At 50.8% G+C, this 22,654-nt stretch overlaps 2 protein-coding genes across 2 annotated transcripts; both read right to left on the bottom strand.

The window, feature by feature from the left end:
- Positions 1 to 204: 204 nt before the first annotated feature.
- On the bottom strand, positions 205 to 3,672 carry LOC120679199 (ras-related protein RABA5c-like). Its single transcript, XM_039960733.1, has 2 exons — positions 3,027 to 3,672; positions 205 to 833 (listed from the first exon to the last, which is right to left on the bottom strand). Exons 1-2 carry the CDS (start codon positions 3,361 to 3,363, stop codon positions 514 to 516), a joined length of 657 nt encoding a protein of 218 aa, XP_039816667.1. The 5' UTR covers positions 3,364 to 3,672; the 3' UTR covers positions 205 to 513.
- Positions 3,673 to 7,202: 3,530 nt separating this feature from the next.
- On the bottom strand, positions 7,203 to 10,521 carry LOC120679198 (NEDD8-specific protease 1-like). The gene is made up of 3 exons (XM_039960732.1): positions 8,504 to 10,521; positions 7,972 to 8,186; positions 7,203 to 7,772 (listed from the first exon to the last, which is right to left on the bottom strand). The coding sequence occupies exon 1, from the start codon at positions 10,432 to 10,434 to the stop codon at positions 9,652 to 9,654; it is 783 nt and encodes a 260-aa protein (XP_039816666.1). The 5' UTR covers positions 10,435 to 10,521; the 3' UTR covers positions 7,203 to 7,772; positions 7,972 to 8,186; positions 8,504 to 9,651.
- Positions 10,522 to 22,654: the final 12,133 nt, after the last annotated feature.

Below are 22,654 nucleotides of genomic sequence, written 5' to 3'. Positions count from 1 at the left end.
TCAGGGTTCGACTTCGTCAACCAAGCCCGAACGGCAGCAAAACCTCTACGCAGTACGCTCTCCACAGATGCTGCTTTTTTTTTCTCTCAAAAGCACAGGAGAGCTACGCATCAATATTTTTTTTTTGAAAAAAATTGTGCGTCAATATATTAAGAAGAAGAAGATGCTGTTGGATCTCTGTCACGCTCTTTGAGTTCTTTCTAGTGGGCAAAACAGAGCCAAGAAAATTTCAAATAAAAAGACAGCGAAGGATGGAGCTCCAAAATCCTTCTCCGAGAATCTCTTTACAAAACCCGGCAAATCGACCTGCACGACCCTTCCAGTAAACAGTGCGAAGCAGTTCGCGCCCCAGTAACAGCTGCTATTCCCACCCCCACTCAGGTGTAACAAGAACAATCCAACAGTCGATTGCAGTTTACAAGCAATATCAATAAACCAAAAAAAAACTCATATCATATCATATCTCAGTGAAACCCAACCCAATATCCCAACAATGTACTCTTCTAACTCCACCTAGCAGCACCCGAACCGGCTCGTCTGCGTCTGCTTCTGATCGTCCTTCGAGTCGCCGTCGATGCTCACCCTGTTCAGGGAGAGCTCGGCCTTGTAAGAATCCGAGTTCAGGATCTTCCGGCTCACGTTGCTGTAGATCTCCTTGATGACGATCTCGAAGGCTGTCTTCACGTTGGTGGCGTCCAGAGCCGAGGTCTCCATGAAGAACAGGCCTTCGGCTTCTGCGAGCGCCTTGCCTTCCTCGACGGGCACTTCGCGGATGTTATCCAGATCGCATTTGTTGCCGACCAGCATCTTGGCAACAGTAGTGTCAGAATGCGCTGTGTGGATTGCAAAGACAAGTTAATTACTCTAGCAAAATCAAGAAAATAAAATGTTCAACCTATATGATCCTTGGGAGACATCGAGACAAATTTTCAGTACACAGGCGCACGACATGATAATAGCAGTGAAGATGAGGCAACCCAGAAGAACAGAATAGATATGATGGAATGCGCATATAAGGAGAAAAGTATCACAGGCCAGGGTTCGTTGCTTCAGAACGAATGGATTGTGATTACAGTCTCAAACAAGTTTCATTTAACCTTTTCTGTTAGTGCAGTGTAAGTAAAAAATCAAGGAGGGCATTAATAACAGGAATGGTATAAGGAACTACTAAGAGCATCATCATTCATGCATGATCCTTATTAAAGAAAAGTGTGGTACCGACGCAACTCCAGCCAAATAGTTCCCATCCGTGCAATCTGATTATCTTCAACATCCAAAGGTAGCACAAAAGGGCACTACTTGCTTTAGAGAATGAATCAAAGTGTTCTTAAACTGTACCTACACTATAACATCTATGATTCAGTATACAGGATGCATTCTGTGATATATGGGCTAGAGGCCGAATACTGATGCATTTTAGAAATGCTATGAAAAATTTCACTATCAATAGATAATATGCAACTTAGTATCTTCAATGCTGTTGTTTTGCCTTACAAACAAACTGCATAGCTACCACAGCCTGCTCTTACACAGCCTCGCCTTCTCATGCGCACAAAAAAATGAACCGATGTAGTGCATTTGTCTGATCGTTCTAACAGTCAGAGGCCCAAATCTTGTCTCCACAAAGTGGACTTGAGTACTACAGTGATTGAAATCATGCTATATTGCTATTGTATCATAATCCTCGTGGCAAGGAATAGCACCCATGCAGGTGCAGGCTTGCAGCAATCATGTTGGGGGGGATCTGTAGCAGGCAAATGAGTGTCCCTACTGGTTGCAAGCAAATAAAGCCCATGAAAGAGGCCCAGGAACTGCATTCATCACACATCTTTCCTTTCTTACCTTCCTCCTGATTATGTAATTCTCCATCCTCCTAGCAGCAGCGCAGAGGGCACTATTTCATTGTCTGCCCCACCTCATAGCAATTGGCAACCCCGCCCTATGTCACCTCCCACCACCGCTGCTCCACCCCGCCCTTGCTAACTACGGCTGACCCCACCATGCAGCCGGTGACACCCACGCAGCCCTCCGCCAACCACCACCTGTGCTGACCGCCACCAGTGACCATCCATCCCTCTATACCCCCACCCTTCTCCGATTCCAACACTGCAGACAACCCAAGCCTCAAACATAATCCCTCCACCTAGTCTAACAGTAGGGCACCAACCTCTTACAGCGTCATGACTCATGACAGGCGCACGCATTACGGTTGTCACCTGCAACTTGAGCCCAACTTCTGATCCCACCTTCCCTCCTAGCCCAGCCAGCAAGGCATCCGCCCCAAAGGGCATCACAACAAGTGTGCATTGCAAGCAGTTGTCACATACCAACTTTAGCATGTTAGTGAAGCACAATCAGAATAATGTAAGCATCGTGCTCACTCATCACAGCCTCCCTAGAGACCCCAGCTGAAAAAAAAAACGTCACACAGAATTGTGGCAACGATAGTACTATAATCATCTTAACTGAAACAGCTTCTAGCTTTCTAAATATCTGTAACCGAAAACGGTTGCCACAAAAATCTTTCCCAAATTCGAAGCCAGTAGCTTTCACAATATATTAATTTGAAGCCAGTAGCTTTCACAAAATCTTTCCGATAAGAGTAATTCTGATCGAAGTGGTCCAGCCAACTCCACATTAATTCCTGAAACATTCACTAACAATTCAGGGGCCAGGATTCAGATCCAGATTCAGAGCAGGCCGCCCAATCCATCCGGCCTAGCACATGTTGTGCCCTCTTCGTTACTATCTAAAGAATCAGCACCTGATCCAATCATCAGCAATGCATCTAGCTACAAGCTATACATGAGCCAAAACGGGTAGCCCTTCTCCCAAATTTCTCGCTGGATTCTGCAGCGAGGTACGCTTCAGCAAAAAACATAGGACCCTTTTCGCACCCAAAACCACCCCAGATCTACGCGATCCTAGCGCATCACTCAAATCCAAAGCCATTGTATGCAAGTGGCATCAAGCAAGCAAGCGATCGAGCTAGCTAGCTAGGCAGAAGAAGCGAGCGGTGTACGTACTGTTGAGCTCCTGGAGCCAGCGGCCGACGTTGTCGAAGGTGGAGCGTCGCGAGATGTCGTAGACGAGGAGCGCGCCGAACGCGCCCCGGTAGTAGGCGGAGGTGACGGCGCGGAAGCGTTCCTGCCCCGCGGTGTCCCAGATCTGGGCCTTGACCTCCTTGCCGTCGATGTCCATGCTCTGCGTCTGGAACTCGACCCCGATGGTGGCCTTGGAGTGGAGGTGGAACTCGTTGCGCGCGTAGCGCGAGAGCAGGTTGCTCTTCCCCACCGCGCTGTCCCCGATGATCACCACCTTGAAGAGGTACTCCTCCGCCTCGCCCTCCGACTCGTCCCCCATGTGGCGGGCGGCCTCTCGCTCCCTCCGGGTTGGGGGCTGCGGGCTCTAGCTAAGCGCTACCGCCGCCGCGCGCGTCGTCGACGGCACGGGAATGCGCTGGAGCGAGCGGGCGCCCTTGGGAACGCGCGAGATTTGTAGCGGCTTTCCCTTCGCGGGCGCGCTCGGGGCGGTGGGGTTTGGCCGAACGCGCAGGTCAGGTCGGCGGCGCGGCGCTGGGGCGGGCGCCTCCACTGGCGGCGGTGGGGTGGTGAGGGGAGCGAGCCGGGTGGGAGACTAGTGACTCGTGAGTTGAGTGGTGCGCACGGCGGCGGTGGAGAGGCCGCGACGCGAGTCCAAGGCGCACGCGCGGGTGGTGTCTGGGCGGGTGGGGCCGCGGGTGCTGGCGACGGGGACGCGCTCGGCGGGGCCCGGCCTGTCGGTGGGCTCGGCAGAGGAGGAGTGGTGGGGTGCCTGTCACGCCGCACCCCTGTGGCTGCCGTGACTAGCGGTGGGTTGGGTGAGTTGGCGCCCCGTTGTCCGACGTCGTGAGTCTGGACCGTGGGGCCCGGGACAGGCTGTTTTTTTTGGAAGCAACAAGAAGCAGCTAGGATTTTTATTTTTTTTTGGAAGAACTTGTCTGAGCAAACATACATTTTATTAAGAAAAAGAGAGAGTTAAAACACAAGGACCTTACGACAAGAAACAGAAGACAGACATGCCTACAGCAAAAGGAAAAAAAAAAGAACGACCTACGACACGAAGACACAATAAAGCAGGCATGAGTACATTATTACAGCATCTCCAGGACCTAGAGATGGCAGATGCACTTGTAGTGGTAGGCGCTGTTGATGGGGTCGCTGGCGTCGATGGGCACCTCCTGGACGCTGCACCTGTGGCGGCAGCCCCGGCACTCGTTGTACGTGCACGTCGGCGGCCTCGACCCGATCAGCATCCTCCTCCCGCCGGCGACGGCCGCCGGCGGCGAACCATCACCGGCGGCCGGCTCTCCGTGGTCCGACGATCCGCGTAAACCCTAAATAATAAACATTATACAGAACATGAATGAATAACGCAGATTAGCTAGATGCATGCAACGGCTCGTTAAGCGTACGTTGTCCAGCTAGCCCGTGTGCAGCATGTATGCTCTCGGCTGGCATGCGCTACCTGCAGTAGCTGTTCTGTGTCTTGTGTCCGAAGAAGAAAGACTCGAGCCGCCGGCGGCGAGCATTCTCCAGCGCCTATGATGCCACCTGTTCGGATTCGCATGTGTGATAAATGGGTGAGGAATGCTAGATCGACAACGCTCCATGTATCGTCTATCAATATGGTGCAAATTGATGACTTATGCATCTCCAACCTGTTTTAATTCAAATACTTACAAAAAGGAATCTTATTTTGAATAAATGTGGATGAGTAGTACAAATATTTAAATTAAAAGGAATTGAAGGTGTATCTAAAAATCACCGATTTACATCTCTACCTGCTACCGAACGTGACGATCTGATTTGGAAATATAGATGCGCGCAGGATCTCCGAGGAAGCATATACTAGTATATGGATTTGACTTTAGAGTCGTCGTCGTCCGTACCAGTCAGGAGAGCAGCCACGAGGAGGAGACGGCACAACGGCACGTAGCGCGGCAGGTGCCGGTGCCGCTGCGGCTTGTTCGTCCCAGCAGCTGCGGCCATCGATCCTGGCTGCTTTTAACTTGTGGTTCAGGTCGTACGTGTTCTATGCTCCTGGAAGTCCGTGAGGCCCGGCCTATATATAACTACTACTAGTAGCTGCTAGCTAGACTGCATCGGAGGAACCATCAGTGACGAGGCGGCCGTGTCGTTGCAGGAAGAAGAGAGCCGGATGAGGAGATGAGACCAGGCCACGGCGGCGGGCACTACGTGCAGCATGGGCCACGGCATAGTGCACGCTTTTGTATTGTACGTGCTGCTGTAGTATGGTTCCAGCACCTTCCCGAAAATTACCGAATTGCCCATCGCTGCATCCAGGCGTTTACAAATCTTTTTTTATATATATACTTGTAAGTATATTACCGCGAGTCCGCGATGGAAACTAGCTAGGATCATCGATCGACAAACCACGCGCGTACAAGGGGCGTCCGGACACCGTCCTACACAGTGGTCTGTAGCTAGCTAGTAGGGCGACTGTTGATCAACAGCAGGGTAAAAGGTTTTCACTGTGTTTCCAGTACAGTTGTTTCGGCATGAAACAAAAGGATGCCTGCAGCCTGCCTATGACCGGTGCGTGATCTGATCAAGTGACCGGCAGCATGCAGAGAAAAGGAAACCACTTGTCTCGCCACAGCCAGAGAGGCTCGCTGTACGTTGCAGCTCAAGAGGTTTCTTTACCGTGTCTTCTGGGCGATCAATCAACGGTAGTAGATTAAAAGGGGCATGCAAAGTCCGACAGCAAAAGGTTGGGATACTAGTAGGATGTGTGATTGTGTCTCAATCTCTCACGCACACGGATCCACTGCACGCAATCTAGACATGGCGAAACACTGAAGCACATCCGAGCATGTCGGTGTTGGTCCACCGGAGAGGTCACCGGTGGCGTCACAGTATAAAGATCCGTGCTAGCTTGAAAAGATCGTCAGGGACGTAGAGACCTCTGGATCGAGGCCGTCGATCAGAGCGTATGAGCATGTCTCATTTTTGCAAACGTCGCTATACAACTCTTAATCCCGCGGATTTATTTCGTTCTATAAGACCAAAATGAAACTATACAGTTAGAGTGGTTGTTTCATTCAAGTTTCATTGCATTTTATATGATATAGTGTTTTAGAATCGATGCTACGAAACTCTACATTGAGACTGGTCTAAAATTCATTTTTCCTTCGTTCTCTATTAAGCGTTGTTGCCTCTACTTTTATTTTTTTTTTACGGCAGAAAGGGGGTAAAAAGTGAGCGGCGGCGATCCCGAACGCTGAAGGGTCACATGTCCTTGCAGACAGGGCCCTCGAGAACGTACTTCCCCCCGGCTGGCTGGCAGGCGTGCAACAAGAAGAAAGCTCCAAATCCGCAGGGAGCAGTCGAGCAGAGCAATGGCGACCGAGCAGTCGCGCGACTGTGCGCCGCTGCGGCCGGGATCTGCCCGGTCCCAAGTCCACCGCGCGCTGACCGCGCTTTGCCCGTCCGGCCGGCATGGCCGCCGGGATCCTCCCCAGATCGGCTGCGGGGTCTCTCGGCGGCAGAGCAGAGGCCAGAAGCGGCAGAGGGGACCCCAATCCCATCCCCTACACCGCCACGCGCGCATTCATCGGGCTACAGATTTAGTCTACAGGAAGGGGCAGGGAGGTAGCGTCCAGACTCCAGATCGAGAGCGGTGATGGCAGCGAAGAACAGTGCGCGGCAGCGAGTGTACCGTGACGACTGACGAGCGCCCAGCGAGGGCCGCGCCCGCGAGGGCGGCGGCGGCAGAGGCGCCCTCGCCGCTCGCTCGCGTCGTCGGCTCGAGCTGTCTTAACTGACGAACCCGGCAGAAGAAGAAGAAACGGAGAAAGGAAACACCATGAAAAAAGGAGAGGACAGTCCCAGCACACGTATGATAATAATTGGCAGCAGTGGCGGAGCGCTGTGGAGGCGAAATTGGGCCATGGCCCCCCTTGGCCCAGAAAAAACAATGAAGAGCTGGTAGACACTGACCCAACAACACGTTGAGGCCGACGCGAAATCGTATTACACACCTACACATACTACAACTAATGGTCCAGCAAGCGTTCCAATTAGTCTAGCATTACCACGATCACTGTAGCACTGCCCTCTCCTTGGTTCAATGCTAGCTCCGCCATTGATTGGCGGCGTTCACTTGATCCATATAGCAGGCTCTCATACTGACAACACAAGTATGCTAGCTAGAGTATTTGCCATTGTCTGAACGTCCGCTGCAGAATGTTTAGCAACAGAAATATACCTTTTTTTTCTTACAATCAGCGAGCTCCCTCTTGTTGATACTGCATCAGTCATGAGTCATCATAAGTATCAGGAGCCTGGTTGAATCCTCCTAGCTCTCTTTGTTTCTACTTTCTATTCCTGCATCGTATCTTCAGTACCATGCACGCCGCAAACCACAACCTCCGCCGTGCTTGTGGACGACAATGGCGTCCTGTGAGGACGAGGCTTGGGGTGGTTGTGCTCACCGCTGTACACGATTTCAGCAACCTGGCCGTCTATTGTCGTCTCCACCTTTCTCTTCACAGGGCAGCTTGGATGCGTGCACTTGTGGTAGCTCCGTGGGAACTCGCTGCCTTTCACCTTCTTTTGCCCGTATTTCCTCCAGTTGTAGCCATCAAATGACAAGCGACTGCCCGTAGGCTTCTTGACAGTGTGGCATGTTTTTAGATGGCCGCAGCAGTTGGCCTGCTCTGTCTCTACCTCCATTTCCTCGCATGTGGTCTCTGAGCCAGCGTCCTGAAACTGAAAGTTGAAGTTAACACAAAGTTGAAACAATATCACATGATAATACCTTGTATATGCTCATTGATCTAATGGATGGCAGATTTTAAGATCCTTGAATTTGAAGTATCAGCATGCAAAATTTTGATGGTTTCAGAAAAACATGTCTTTCTAAGAAAAAGGCAGAAAAATATGAACTAAATTCCAGAGCGAGACTTACTATGGTTGCAGTTATTTCTGTCGGAAGTTCACTTGGTAGCGATGGGAACCGAGTGGCCTTTGGCTTAACTAGAACTGTCTCCTCCAAGACGGTGATGGGTGGGGAACCTGTGCTAGTGAAGTCTTGAAGGAGCTTCGTATAGGACCTGAAGCTGGAGAAAGGCCTGCACGCCACAGGCTTCCAAGCAGCAATCTTCTCATGACGTTGCATTTTCCCTGATCAAAACACAGGGGACATATTATGGACTCGTTTGCTGGCAGAACATACTGGTGGAAGAGAATTCCAATCGCCACAGTAACTTGTTTGCTTGTTTCTAGGAAAAAGATAGGGAAAAAACACAAGCTAATGCAAAAGGGAATCAGGAAACAAGGGAGAATCAACTATACTTCATACAGCAATCAACCATTTTTGGTGGTGAAAATTGCAAACTTCAGCAATAGATTAATCAAGTTGCAGAACAGACTCACGCAGGCAAAAAACTAAGCAAGGAAATAAAGTAGTAGAAAAACAAGAGAGTTCGCATAGGTGGTACCTTAGTCCTGTGCTCTGTTGCAGCTGTAGACTGGTGGAAGCAATGCAATGCAATGAAAGGGTGACAAGTTAAGCGAATTGATCAGAGGAGAAACAGTTAGTTAGGGCGCATGCATGTAAGACTGTTAGGTATGGACATAAAGCAGGAGAGTAAGATATACAGCAGACCTGCCTGTTTTTAGCGAATGCACCAGATCTGCCTTACCATGGATTTGGGTTATCTACCATCATGCTTTACTAGTTTACTTTGCAATCCAAATATTGGAAAACAAAAGTAGGTGCGAACTGAGGTACCATAGTGCTCATTATAGCAAAATATTACAGCACATTTGATATAAACCATACCAACAGAAAGGCATAAGATCAGTGGTGCTAGAACTGCTTAGATAAGAAAAATAACAGGAAAGCATAACTATAACTGAACATAACAGATCCCAGATAGAAAAGAATTTAGTTTAATCGACCCAGATAGAAAAGAATTTAGTTTAATCGACAGCAGCTGTGTCCTGGAGGATAGACTAGATATGTCATACATGTCGTTTGCAACACAATATCCATATTCAGTGTAAAATTTGAGTAACAGACATGTAAGCAAATACAATGTAGCTCCCAAATTCTGAAGTTCCTAGTGAATATCAGTTTCAGAAATCCATACTTCAATTGTTCAAACAATCAAACAGTTCTCCCTTTCTAACCAACTCCCAAGTATCATCCAAACAATGCACCTACACTCAGTCAGCATCCAAAGGCATGGAACATAAACACATCTTAGTTCTTAGATAGTGCTGCTGAATTGGTCAGTCATCGAGCATAAGCCATAAACTCTAACCCAATCCATCCATACTCAACTAACTTGCAAGCATAAGCACTGTAAAATTGTAATATCTTGATCAATGATCATTGGCAATATTTGTCGGTTTGTAACAGGCTTTTGCTAAAACTTTACTCACAAAAGGGACAAATGTAATTTTCCAAAACTTTGCTTACACAAGTGTGTATACTCTGCTTGTTCTTCCTCTTAGCAAAGAAGCCGATACAGCAAGAAACCCCTTGACTAAGATCAAAAAGCAACCAAACTTGAGAAACCAGTGTACTATCAGGTAAGCTACTGCCGTTCCTATCGATCTTACAGAGACACAGCAATGATCCTCAATCAGTGTTGCTTGTCTTGTTGCCCTCGGATGTTGAACTGGCATTGGCCTTGTCTTGGATGAGGGTGGTGATTAGTTGCAGCAGCTCGCCCCTCATGGCCTTGACACTGTCGGCGTCCACCTCCCTCCTCACCGCCTCGAACCAATCCCCACCCCGGAGGCCGCCATGGCCATTCTTCCACCAGCCACAGATGGCCCTGGCGATGGCCATGACGTACACGCCGCAGTCGTAGCCGTTGGGCTGCCTTGGGGTGGGCCCCTCCACAACCGGCACAGCGCCCCTCCTCGAATCGCTCTGGAGGAGCAGGGGGCGGAGCGCGTCGGCGAGGCAGCTGGCGATGGGGAGGTTGGGCGCGCCGCGGATGCTATCGTGGTGGACGAAGCGGGGACCGGATGGGCTGGTGGTGTTGTCGAGGACGAGGAGGGTCCAGTGGGATCCGCCCTCGGGGACGGAGGCGTCGGGGTTGTCGTTGACGGGGAGCAGCACGAGGCGGCGGGAGGCGAGGCGGAGCGGCTCCGCCACGGCGGCGACGGAGGCCGGGTCGGGGAGGTTGGAGAGAAGGTAGGGGATGGACGGCGGGAGCAGGAGGAGGTCGTCGCCGAGGCCGGCGGAGAGGTGGGCGAAGTAGAAGGCGATGATGCGGTCGTTGATGAAGCGCGGCCCGCGGAGGATGGCGAGGTCGGAGCGGATGAGCACGACGTCGCCGTGGCTCAGCACCCGCTCCTCCCCCTTCTTCTCGCCGCCGGTGGAGGTGGAGGCGGGGCGGGAGCCCTTGCCCATCGCCGCCGCGGAGGATTGCTTGCGCGCTGCGCCTTCTCTTTCTCTCCGTCGGGTTCCCAGGCACACGGGCCGGCGTGTGGCTTTGCATATTAGTCCTTGAGAAAAAGATAAAACGAGCGAATCGCTTTGAGGGCAGTGCATGTAATTTACAAAATGTTCGGGTCGTGAAAAGATAAGAGGATTTTGATTAGGGGTGGCCGGCAGTGTGAATGTGCGATGCACCGTGCACGCAACATTTTGAAGTTGTGAGAACCGGGCAGCGCTCGGGTGGCTAGCACAGCCGGTGGGCGTGCAGCCGGCGCGAGTTGGAGAATCGCAACTCGTGTCAATAAAATTTTCGTTGCCTCTCACGCCATCACATACATGTGGAGCCACAAAGAGATGTTACCTCTCACGCCGTCACATACATGTGGAGCCACAAAGAGATTGCGACGTGCTCGTCGCCTACAGAGCCTTGGAGGTTTCCGGTGATCTCTAGAAGGACGCGATCTTTATATCTGTGTATAGTTGTAGGTCTGATTGTACACGAATAGTGTAAGTGTGGTGTACATGTGTAAAGTGGTGCGTGCGTGTATGAACAGATGTTACAGTTGTATCCAAATGAGAGACGTAAAAAAAACATTTTAAAGTTATATGGGGTTCATATGTTGGTGTGCGATTTGGCATGGGATCTGGTAACTGAGGCCCTGTTTGATTTCCTAGCGCTATGTAGCTAACTTTGACCACTAATTACGATGTTAAACTAAATCAGTTTACAAAACCAATTCCAGAACCCCTGCGCTAAGAACCCTGAAGAATCTAATGATGTTTTTGATCGCGTGATTACTGTCGAGTACCATGTTTAGGGACACCCTAACTAGGGACTAAATCACCCCTAAAACGCAAAACACATGCCAGACCATCGGGCCCACGAAGGCCTACAGCCTCCGTCCAATCCGGAAGAAAGGAAATGACTCAAAAAAGCCCAATCCATGGCCCATGTACACAATGCGGCCCCTCCGAGCCCCTCGATCCCGCGGGGCAATCTCCGCCTCGCTCGAGGGCCTCCCGCCGAGACCCTCGACAAACGCCTCACGTTTCCGCTTCGCTCGAGGGTAGTGAGCCTACCCTCGAGAGAGCGGACTGACTCCGCCTCGCTCGAGGGTAGGGAGCCTACCCTCGGGGGAGCGGATCGTCTCCGCCTCGCTCGAGGCCATCCCTCGACGAAAAGAACAAGCGGCCCTTCCGCTCACCCGCCCACTGTACGGAGGCATTAAATGCCAACCACTCCGCCGCAGCTCCCGGATCAGACGGCGTCAGGCCTCCACTCCGCACAGTGGCTGTGACCAGGGTCTTATCCGCCAACTCCGGTCACTGCTCAGGCCATCCCTGGCGCTGTGGCGACACTGTGGGAACCTGCAACGCTGCGCGAGACGTGCTCGGCACTGCTCTAGCCACTGTGCTGCCAACTCCCCGTACTTCTCTTGTACTTTCCCCTCCGCGGAACCTTCGAACGGCATGGGCACGGCCCTCGGAAGCGGCCCCGACCTTGACCGGGATGAGACCCTGGCCTGCATGACCCTCGGGACGTCGCCACGCCACGCCTGGAGGACGGAACCCTCCACATCAACCGCCACGCCGCCTGCGGGAGCCACAAGGACGCCGGCGCGATCTTCGCAAGACCAAGAATGACGCCCAGGACAACCGCACGCCAGGTGTCATATCCCACAGTGTACTTTCTACAGTTCTAGACCACTGCACCCCCGCGATTCGGGGAGAAGACGACGACTTCCGCGATCTCCTCCTGTACATGTACACCGCCCCTCCTTGTGTCTATAAAAGAGGGAGGCGTGCTCTATCTTATCCATCTGGGCAGAACACTACACTCAGTGGCACTCACAGAGCACATGCGCTCTTGAGCTCCGATATTGGCACTCGCCTCAATCAACTCCTCCTCTAGCAGAGACTTGGGAGCTTCCCCTTCTCTCGCCTCGCTTGTACCCCGTACTACAGCCTACAGACAACCCCGGTGCAAGATATTACAGTGCACTCGCACACCCCTTTGCTGGATGTACGGCCCCGCGGTCGAAACCAGGATAAACCCGTGCGTTACTGTGTTGCCTCTTGCATCAACCATCTAGGACTAGGGACACGCAGCATCATCACTAGTTGGTGCTAGACCACCGGGTCAGGACACCGACAGTTGGCGCGCCAGGTAGGGGGCAGGCCAGCGAGGACGAACGCGTCCTCGAGGGTGAAGGTCTCCTTCGGGGCAGCGGCGTCCGGGGGCTACACCCACTTGTTGCTGGCAATCGACAAATTCTCCAAGTGGATCGAGGCTCGACCCATCTGCAAGATCAAGTCTGAGCAAGCTGTTCTGTTCTTCACTGACATTGTCTTCAGGTTCGGGGTTCCGAATTCGATCATCACCGACAACGGCACCCAGTTCACGGGCAAGAAATTTTTGGTGTTCTGCGACAACTACCACATACGCGTGGACTGGTCGGCTGTGGCGCACCCACAGACGAATGGGCAAGTGGAGCGTGCCAATGGCATGATCCTCCAAGGCTTCAAGCCAAGGATCTTCAACAAGCTGAACAAGTTTGGCCGGAGGTGGCTCACAGAGCTGCTCTCGGTTATCTGGAGTCTGAGGACGACCCCAAGCAGAGCTACGGGCTTTACCCCGTTCTTCCTCGTCTATGGCGCCGAGGCCATGCTCCCCACAGACTTAGAGTACGGGTCACCGAGGCTCAAGGCCTACCATGAGCAGCAGAACCAGCAAGCCCGCGAAGACTCGCTAGACCAAGTGGACGAGGCTCGAGACGTGGCACTCCTTTACTCAGCACGATATCAGCAGTCCCTGCGAAGGTATCAAGCGCAGAGAGTTTGACGCCGAGATCTCAACAAGGGCGACTTGGTGCTGAGGCTTCGGCAAAACAACAGGGGATGACACAAGCTCTCACCACTATGGGAAGGCCCGTACATCATCGTTGAGGTGCTCAAGCCCGGCACGTACAAGCTGGCGAATGAGAACGGCGAAGTCTTCACCAAAGCCTGGAACATACAACAGCTACATTGCTTCTATCTCTAGAATTCCAAGCTATTTGTACATCGCTTGTACTCGTATTTAAAATTTACCGAAGCAATAAAGAAGTATGCTTTACTTATTTATCTTTGGGAACTCTCCGAACCCTCGGGAGCTCGGATGCGCATGAACACTGAGGTACGCTCGGTTTTACCCTCGGCAAAGCCAAGCCTCCCTCGAGGGCTACTACGGGGGGAACCCCCGAACGTCCCCGAAAATCGCCAATGTTTTTTCGAAAAATTTCCGTATCTAAGTTTCTCGTGTACTTAGAAAGGTAGACGCAAGGCGTAAGCATCTAAGGATCAGGATCGGCCGAGCCGCGGGACCGCCTACGCCTCCGGGATACGGCATCCCCACTCACCTCCCTACGCCTAAGTCACTTATGAATGACAACTTCCTTGCTGAAACCTATCTAAAGTATATACGAGAACACAGAAATAAAGTAGGAAAAACGAGGACTCGAGCGTACAAGGCCTCGACGGGCCACACTGTCCATTTACCATAACGAATTACTTAGCCCAGAAGTACGATTACTTCAAGTACTAACTTATTACACGGGCTCCGAGGCCCAGACTTCCTACTGGTTATCCTCCCCCCCTTGCGGGTCTTCAACGACATCGAATTCAGCTATGGGCGGGATGTCAGCTTCAAGCTTCCCGGCCAGGACGGTGGCAAACTCCTCGACGGTGGCGTCGGTGTCATTCATGATGGCCGACGCAGTGTCCGGGCTGGCATCGGTCGGGACGACGTACCCCGACGACACCCTCTTGAGGTCCATGATGTAGTGCGTCGAGGCCACGGCGAGGGCTCGTAGGACACCGAGACGGAAAGTGCTCTTGGCGTGCTCGCCGATCCGGCCACCTAGCGCTCGCAGGCGGCTGGCCACCGAGCTACCAGATTGAGCACCGCTCCTCTCGAGCTCCTGACACACGGCCACGGCGGTCCGCGCCAGTTCGGCGTATTCGTCTTGCACCGCCGTGAATGCCGTGTTGGCAGCTTCCTTCGCCGCGGTCTCATCCGCCACCTTCTTCCTCAGCACTAATCAGGGCAATCAAGATAAGTTGCGATAAACTCAAATCAAACGACAATGAAATTTCGAACACTTACCCGCGATATTTTTCTACGCCTCTTCCTGCTGGACCCGGGCGGCCTCCTCGAGTTAGGACAAGAAGTCCTCCTTCTCCTTGAGGGCGGCCTCCGCGTTCCGGACAGCCACCTCCTTCTCCTCGAGGGCTTTGCCTTTCTCCTCGAGGGTCCCGGTCAGCGTCGCGACGGTCGCCTTCTCGGGCTGGAGCTCGGCCTCCTTGCCTTGGAGCTCGGCACTGCTCCAGCCACTGTGCTGCCAACTCCCCGTACTTCCCTTGTACTTTCCCCTCCGCGGAACCCTCGAACGGCATGGGCACGGCCCTTGGAAGCGGCCCCGACTTTGACCGGGATGAGACCCCGGCCTGCAGGACCCTCGGGACGTCGCCACGCCACGCCTAGAGGACGGAATTCTCCACAGCAACCGCCACACCGCCTGCAGGAGCCACAAGGACGCCGGCACGATCTCCGCAAGACCAAGAACGACGCCCAGGACAGCCGCACGCCAGGTGTCATACCCCACAGTGTACTTTCTACAGTGCTCGACCACTGCACCCCCGCGATTCGGGGAGACGACGACGACTTACGCGATCTCCTCCTGTACATGTACACCGCCCCTCCTTGTGTCTATAAAAGGTGGAGGCGGGCTCTATCTTATCCATCTGGGCAGAACACTACACTCAGCGGCACTCACAGAGCACACGCGCTCTTGAGCCCCGATATTGGCACTCGCCTCAATCAACTCCTCCTCTAGCAGAGACTTGGGAGCTTCCCCCCTCTCTCGCCTCGCTTGTACCCCTTACTACAGGCACCCCCGGTGCAAGATATTACAGTGCACTCGCACACCCCTTTGCTGGACGTATAGCCTCGCGGCCGGAACCAGGATAAACCCGTGCGTTACTGTGTTGCCTCTTGCATCAACCATCTGGGACTAGGGACACACAACATCATCACTAGTTGGTGCCGGACCACCGGGTCAGGACACCGACAATTAGAGAATGGTTATTGTAGCATCACTGTAGCCAATCCGATTAACTACCATCATTAAATTTGTCGCGAAAAGTTACACCCATTCTTAAAAAAAATTGTAAATAGACTTCATTTAATATTCTATACATACGAGATTTTTTTCTCGACTTGCGTGAGCTAAGGAATAGTTTCCTAGAACCAAACAACCCCTGAAAGTAGGTGGGTGTACAAAGCAACTTTGGGCTACTTTTCATTTTCAGCAATCTAAAGTACATAACTGCTAATGCTAAAAAGAATGACAAGCTAGATCGTCTGCGGCTGTGCAATTCTGGTTATAATGTCCCTGCCACGTATTCAAGAGATTTTATGCGGTAAATGTGCTCGAATTTGCACAAAACTTAAATTTCTTTCCTCATGTTAGGCATTTGCTTAACATAAAGTTGATTCGACTATAGAAATCCGAGAGAGTTTGTTGATGGGAAGCTTGTCATGACCTTTTCCCTCCCTGGGCGATCACCACCGCCAACCACCGTTAACATGCCACTCATCATCCTGCCTACCAACCACTCTTATTTTCTTTTCTATCGCCAAGCTCCTTAAGAGCAAGTATTATAGTGGGCTAAAAGCAGGCTGAATCCTACGTGGAGGAGAGAAGGAAGAAGAGAGAGAATAAAACGGGCGCTTGCCTTACCGCCGGCTGTGGCGGACGGATGAATGTCTGCTGATGGGACCGGGCAAAGCAAACGCCCGCACGTAGCCTGCAGCCGGTGCGGATGCCGGCGCATGCGCGCGCTCCCAGCCGGCCGGCGGGCTGGTTTATTAAACTTGCTCTAACCCTAATGTGGCGTTTGGATGTCTAATGGGCTTGGGATAGGGAAATGAAATGGATATGAATAGGTGGGTATAGGATAGGGATATAAATTTTTATCACATTCCCTTAATTGATGTGTAATAGATTTGGGAGAAGGAAATAAGTATCAAAAGGCCATAATGCCTTTCTTAAATGAATTGGGGTGTAATAGATTTGGAGAAGGAAATAAGTATCAAATGGCCACACCCTTCTTAAATGAGTAGGGAGCTAATCAAAAGCAACATAATCATGACAAAATTATAACTTTACACATCTCCTACTCATAATCCATCCATATCCCACCCTCTACATTGGGATATAAAGTTTAGGAAAAAAGCCTTCATACCCCATATCCAAACACCCCTCCCTCCTATCCTTTGCCCCAAATCCAAATAAAGGAAATAATTTAACCTACATCTAATTTTCCTATACCACCTCCTATTTCCAACAATCCAAACACCAGTTTTTGTTAACTGGTGTTAGCTGCCTAAGGGCAGGCTCAAACTGCATGCTCTTTATAAAAGAGCCTCGCCAATTTTTGTTTGACATGATGGTAAGAGTAACCACAATGTTGCAGCAAAGTAGTCCATAGCAATTTTAATATTGTGTATCAGCTAGCTGAAACACTGTGGAGGTAGTCTATAGAGCAGTCCATAACTAAAGCTACCTATAACCCTATGGGCCGCCCATAAGGAATAAAAAATATTTCTTCTCTCTACTGGCTCTCTCTCCTCTTACATATGGACTACCCCGTCTATATATATTGTGAAGACAACAATAACTATGAACTATGTGCTTGCTCTAAACGAAACGAGAAGAGGTAAACGGACGCCGTTGCATTTGGCTTGAGCCACTACTCCATCACCGCCAAAGCGGCAGCCGGCAGCTGCTATGGCCGCCACTCCACCGCGCGGAGCATGCTCTTCTATGTGCATCGACGCCGCTAGGGGTTCCCTCTTCGACCTGCTCCACGTCATGTGGGCGTGTTTAGTTGGTGAAATTTTTTGAGTTTGGCTCCTGTAGCACTTTTATTTTTATTTGATAATTAGTGTCCAATCATGTACTAATTAGGCTCAAAAAATTCATCTCATTATTTCCAGCTAAACTGTGCAATTAGTTATTTTTTAAAACTACAATTAATGTTTCATGTATGTGTTCAAAAAATTGATGTGACGGAAAATCTTGAAAATTTTTGGGAACTAAACAAGTCCTGAACCTCCTTTCCTTTCCTTTTCTTTTCTTGCCTATAATTGGTCGATGATAGTAGATACGACAAGATCAATATCTAACGGTGCACCGCTGCATGGCAGGCACCTTTGCCTACCATCTCTGCATCGGACCTGGATTCAGTGACATCGCCACATCATGTCAACACGTAATATTGGGGGAATCTGAACCGTGGTTTGAGCATCGGACGATCCCCTGCGCCAGCCCATCCCTCGACTCCGTTTTGACCAGCATCTCCCGTTTGGGCTAAACAGGCGCCAAACTCCCGCGACGCTCCCGCGCTCGGCCCATTCCGCGTTCCGCGGACGTCCCAATCCCGCGGGAGACGCCGGGGTGCCGCCGCGGCGCGAGCGGCAAGGAGTGGGCCGCCGCCACCGAGCGCGACCAAGGAGGCCGCCCTCGCCGCGGGAGCGAGAGCAGGGAGACGCAGGGGCGCCGCTGCCGCACGAGCAGCAAGGAGGCGGCCTCCGCCATCGGAGCGCGAGCAGGGAGACGCCGGAGCGCCGCCGTCGCGGGAGCAGCAAGAGGAGCCCGCCGCTGCCGGAGCGCAAGCAGGGAGGCCGCCGCCGCCGCGCGAGCGCGAGTAGGAGGCCGTGTTTGTGGAGGCTACATGCTGTTTGGCAGGTATAAACGCACGTCAACTCCATGATGTTATCTGAGTGTCATATCTGAGCAGCCAGCTAGATGCTAAATTCGATCGATGATCTATGTCTAGAGTTCCAGATGGATGATGTGTGCTTGCTGCTTTTTATGAAACATGTTTTGTGTTGTTTCAGTCTTCCAATGCTATGTTTGAGATGATGAAATAGGTGTTCTGATTATTACAATTGGGATTTTTTTCAGAAATTCGAGTACCGAGCATTTAATTGTTGTGGAAGACAATGGTAGAAGTTGATAGGAAGATACCTGAACTTGGTTTGAGGTTTAGCAATCCAGATGAGGGTTGGCTTTTTTGGGTGGCATATGGTGGTCGTACTGGTTTTGATGTGAGGAAAAGATGCACAAATACAAGCACAATGGATGGTAAGGTGACTTCATGCAGATATGTGTGTTCCAATGAAGGTCATCGAAGAAAAAAGGAATCAGAACATGCGAGAAAGTGTTTTAGAGCTGAAACAAGAACTGATTGCAAAGCTCGGATGGTTATTTCATTGGATCGAGGTGCAGAAAATTATGAGGTCATTGATGTTGTGCTTGAACACAACCACCCACTCCACTTACCACAGACCTTCCACTTGATGAAATCACAACGAAAAATTTCAAAACTCCAAGCTTTCGAAATAGAAACAACGGATGATTCTGGTATTAGGCCAAAAGCTGCCCATGAGTTGGCCACTCGTCAAGTTGGTGGACCACTCAACCTTAGCTACACTTGTCGTGATCGTAAAAATTATTTGCAAAGCAGACGTCAGAGGGAACTGGCTTTTGGACAGGCAGGAAGTATGTTGAAGTATTTTCATGATAAAAATGCTGAGAACCCATCTTTCCAATATGCTTTGCAGCTAGATTGTGAGGAGCACATTACCAACATATTCTGGGCTGATGCTAAGATGGTCCTTGACTATGCACACTTTGGTGATGTTGTCACATTTGACACAACTTTTGGGACAAACAAAGAATATAGGCCATTCGGTGTCTTTGTTGGGCTGAATCAGTTTAGAGAAACCACTATTTTTGGTGCTGCACTTCTATTTGATGAAACAGAAGCATCATTTACATGGTTGTTTGAAACTTTTCTAGCTGCACATAATGGAAAGCAACCTACCACTATTTACACGGATCAAGATGCAGCAATGGGAAAAGCCATAAAGATAGTATTCACACAATCATATCATGGACTGTGCACCTTTCACATAATGCAGAATGCTGTCAAGCATTTATCTCCAGTGAAGGGTACAGAGGAAGAGGAAGAGGAAGGTGAAGAGAAAGATGAAGGTGAACAGGAAGAGGAAGGTGAAGAGGAATCTCATATTCTCTATGATTTTAGTGCTTGTATGTTTGAGCACGAAGATGAGAGATCATTTGAAGAAGCATTTCAGAATATGAGATCCAAAGTTCATAAGCAAACTTGGTTAGATAGCATTTACAAGGTGAAAGAGAAATGTGCTGAATGTTATATGAGAGATGTCTTCAGTTTAGGAGTGAGAAGTACACAGCTAAGTGAGAGCTTCAACAATGCATTGAAGAACCATTTGAAATCAGATTTCGATATCATTCGATTTCTGAAGCATTTTGAGAGATCAGTGCAAGAGAAAAGAGATAAGGAACTAGAGTCTGAATTTGAGGCAAGGAAGAACCTACCAAGAAGATGCATGTGCACACCTATGTTAGTTCAAGCAAGCGAAGTGTACTCTCCAGTTATTTTTGAAGCTTTCCAAAGCGAATATGAAAGATCCATGGCTGCGTGCGCTAGAGGTTTGGATAGAGAACACAAATATGCTGTTGCTGTTGGGAATTTGCTTGGCGAGGTAAGTTCTGAGCTGGAGTACACAGTGATCGGTGATCCTTTAAACCAAACAGCTTCATGTAGTTGTAGAATGTTTGAAAGGACAGGAATATTATGTGCACATGGTCTAAAAGTTCTTGATCTAATGAATATAAAGAAATTGCCACCACACTATATTTTAAAGAGATGGACTAGGGAGGCACGCAATGGAAATATACAAGATAGGCAAGGCAGGAATGTGGTAGCAAATCCAAATTTGGAAGCTCAACTACGTTACAAATTTATGTCTCATAAGTTTCATAATTTGGCACATAAAGTAGCTCACTCTCCAGAATGTTGTGTGGTGTTAGAAAATGCACTTGATTGCCTTTGTAGACATCTAGAGGAGAAACTCAATGTACTATCTTCTGGTACTACAAATGAGCCCTGTGAGGACAAGGTAAATGTTGACCCAGATATGCAGCAAGGAGAGGATTTGCTTAGTGGTGCACAACTAAAGAAGAAGGAGGTTCAGTCAAACAAGTCAAGGAGAACTAGAACTTTTATTGATAAGCTACGCAAGGGGAAGCGCAAGAATCCTAAATCTGCAGTACCAACAAAAAAAGGAGTAAAGGTATGTCATATGCAAGCTGCTCATCTCTATATGTAGTTCTAAAAAATTGCTTAACTAATTAATTGGCTTTTCAATGGCAGAAACAAAAGAAAAAGGATGCTTTACAGCCACAGATACAAGTGAATGATGATGGCAGCCACAAAGGAGGAAATGTGGAGCTTCAACAATACAATGCCATTACCAATTTTACCCAGCTTGTGACAGCTCCAAATTATGGTGATGATATTCTATGTGATCAAGATCTGTTTTAGTCTTTGCAAGATGGTTACATGGCTTTTGTACAGGAAGGTTCGATGGCTTTTGGACAGGATAGTTAGATGCCTTTTGGACAGCACTAACTATAGTCTTTTGTGATCTCTGTTTAGTATTTTGGACAGAGCTAATTATAGTATGTTGTGGCCAAACTGTACAAGTGAATGTGGCCTACCCTTAGACATGTATGCTCCAAATGATATGTATGAATGACAATGCAAGAATGAGCATTCTGATTTGGTTACATCATTTGTTATATGTTAAATGCGTGAACCAGTATTTTGAATTTGATGATTGCTTTCAGCTCTACTTATGCACCTCTAATTATGGAGACATTCTGCCAAATTTTTAAGAATATAATATCACAAAAGTAACTGATTCATTCATTCATTCAAATTACAGCTTACATGAGTCATAGAACCAAATCAATCTGAATCAGTTTGCCCAAGTGAATCAATTTGCCAACTCTCACAATGCTAACTCACAATCAGTTTACATAATCAATTTGCCCAACTCTCAATCAGTTTACAGGATCGGTTTGCACTGCAAATTCTACTTCCAATTAGGAGTCTTGCTTCCCAGCAGCAGGGCAGGACTGCCTGCACTGCTTCGACGGCGTCCAGCGGCGGTGGGACGGCCTCCAGCGGCATCCTCGCCTTTGCTCGCGGTGGCACGACCACCGCGTCCGCCTCCACGCGCCCAGCGCCGTCCCAGGGGCGGATTCCAGCGCTGGTGGCCCGGGCGGACTCCAATGGCGCCGTCCCCCAGCCCGTCGGCGTCGACCCTGGCTCGCACGGTGGCCCGCCCGCGTCCCCAGTCCTCCGCGGTGTAACATCCTGAAAATTCACTAAACAAATCATGCGATAAGTTGTTTTTCGTTGAGCTCGACTTCCCTTAAACCCTGAACCCTAATCCCCAGAACCTCCCCTGAACAACCCGACACCCGACTTCATTCCACGTCCCATCTCCTTCCCATCCAACGCGACGCGTCGTGACCGGCCGCCGCGAATCCCGCCCCCTCCTTTTCCCTCTCTCCTTTTCCCTCTTCCCCTCCGACCGCGTGCCCCACCTCCCGCGGCCCGCACGCCGCGAGTGGCCGACCGCGGCCGCGGTCGCCGCTGGCGCGCACCGCCCCTCCCCCTTTTTTTCCTTTCTCTCTCTCTCCCTTTTCTCCCCATTTTCTTTTTCTTTATTTCTTCCTCCTATTTTCCTTTTTCCTTCACCCTTTTCTTTTTCTCTTCCTTCTCTCCTTCCTCCCTTCCTTCCCCGACGCGCGAGCCTGCCCCGAGCCGCTTCCGGTGCGCGCACCTCCCCTCTCCTCCCTAAGCGCGCCCAGACCACCGCCCCGGCCCCTTGCCCCGCTCCGCACGGCTCGGCCCGCGCGCACCCTCGCGCGCCGGTCACGCTCCGCGACCGCCAGCCCGCGCGCACCGCCCCTGCCCGCGACGCCGCCACTTCCCACGCACGCCCACGCGTGCGCACCCGCGCAAGCACGCGCACGCACCGCGCCACGGCGCACCGAGCTACCACGACACGGGCTCCCCGCGCCGTGCCGTGGCCGCCTGGCCACGCTTGTGCGCGCCCGCGCCCGGCCGACCCCACACCCGCCTCCCTAGCTCGCGTGCCGCGCCGCTCGCCGCGCAAGCCGCTGATTCGCGCACACGGTCGCCGCCCCGCCCAGCGCCGCCCGCGCGCGCAGCAACCGCCCTCGCCGCC

Source organism: Panicum virgatum, chromosome 6N (genome assembly GCF_016808335.1).
Source record: "Panicum virgatum strain AP13 chromosome 6N, P.virgatum_v5, whole genome shotgun sequence".
In the NCBI taxonomy this organism is placed as follows: Eukaryota; Viridiplantae; Streptophyta; class Magnoliopsida; order Poales; family Poaceae; genus Panicum; species Panicum virgatum.
This window is presented reverse-complemented; position numbering and strand designations above follow the sequence as displayed.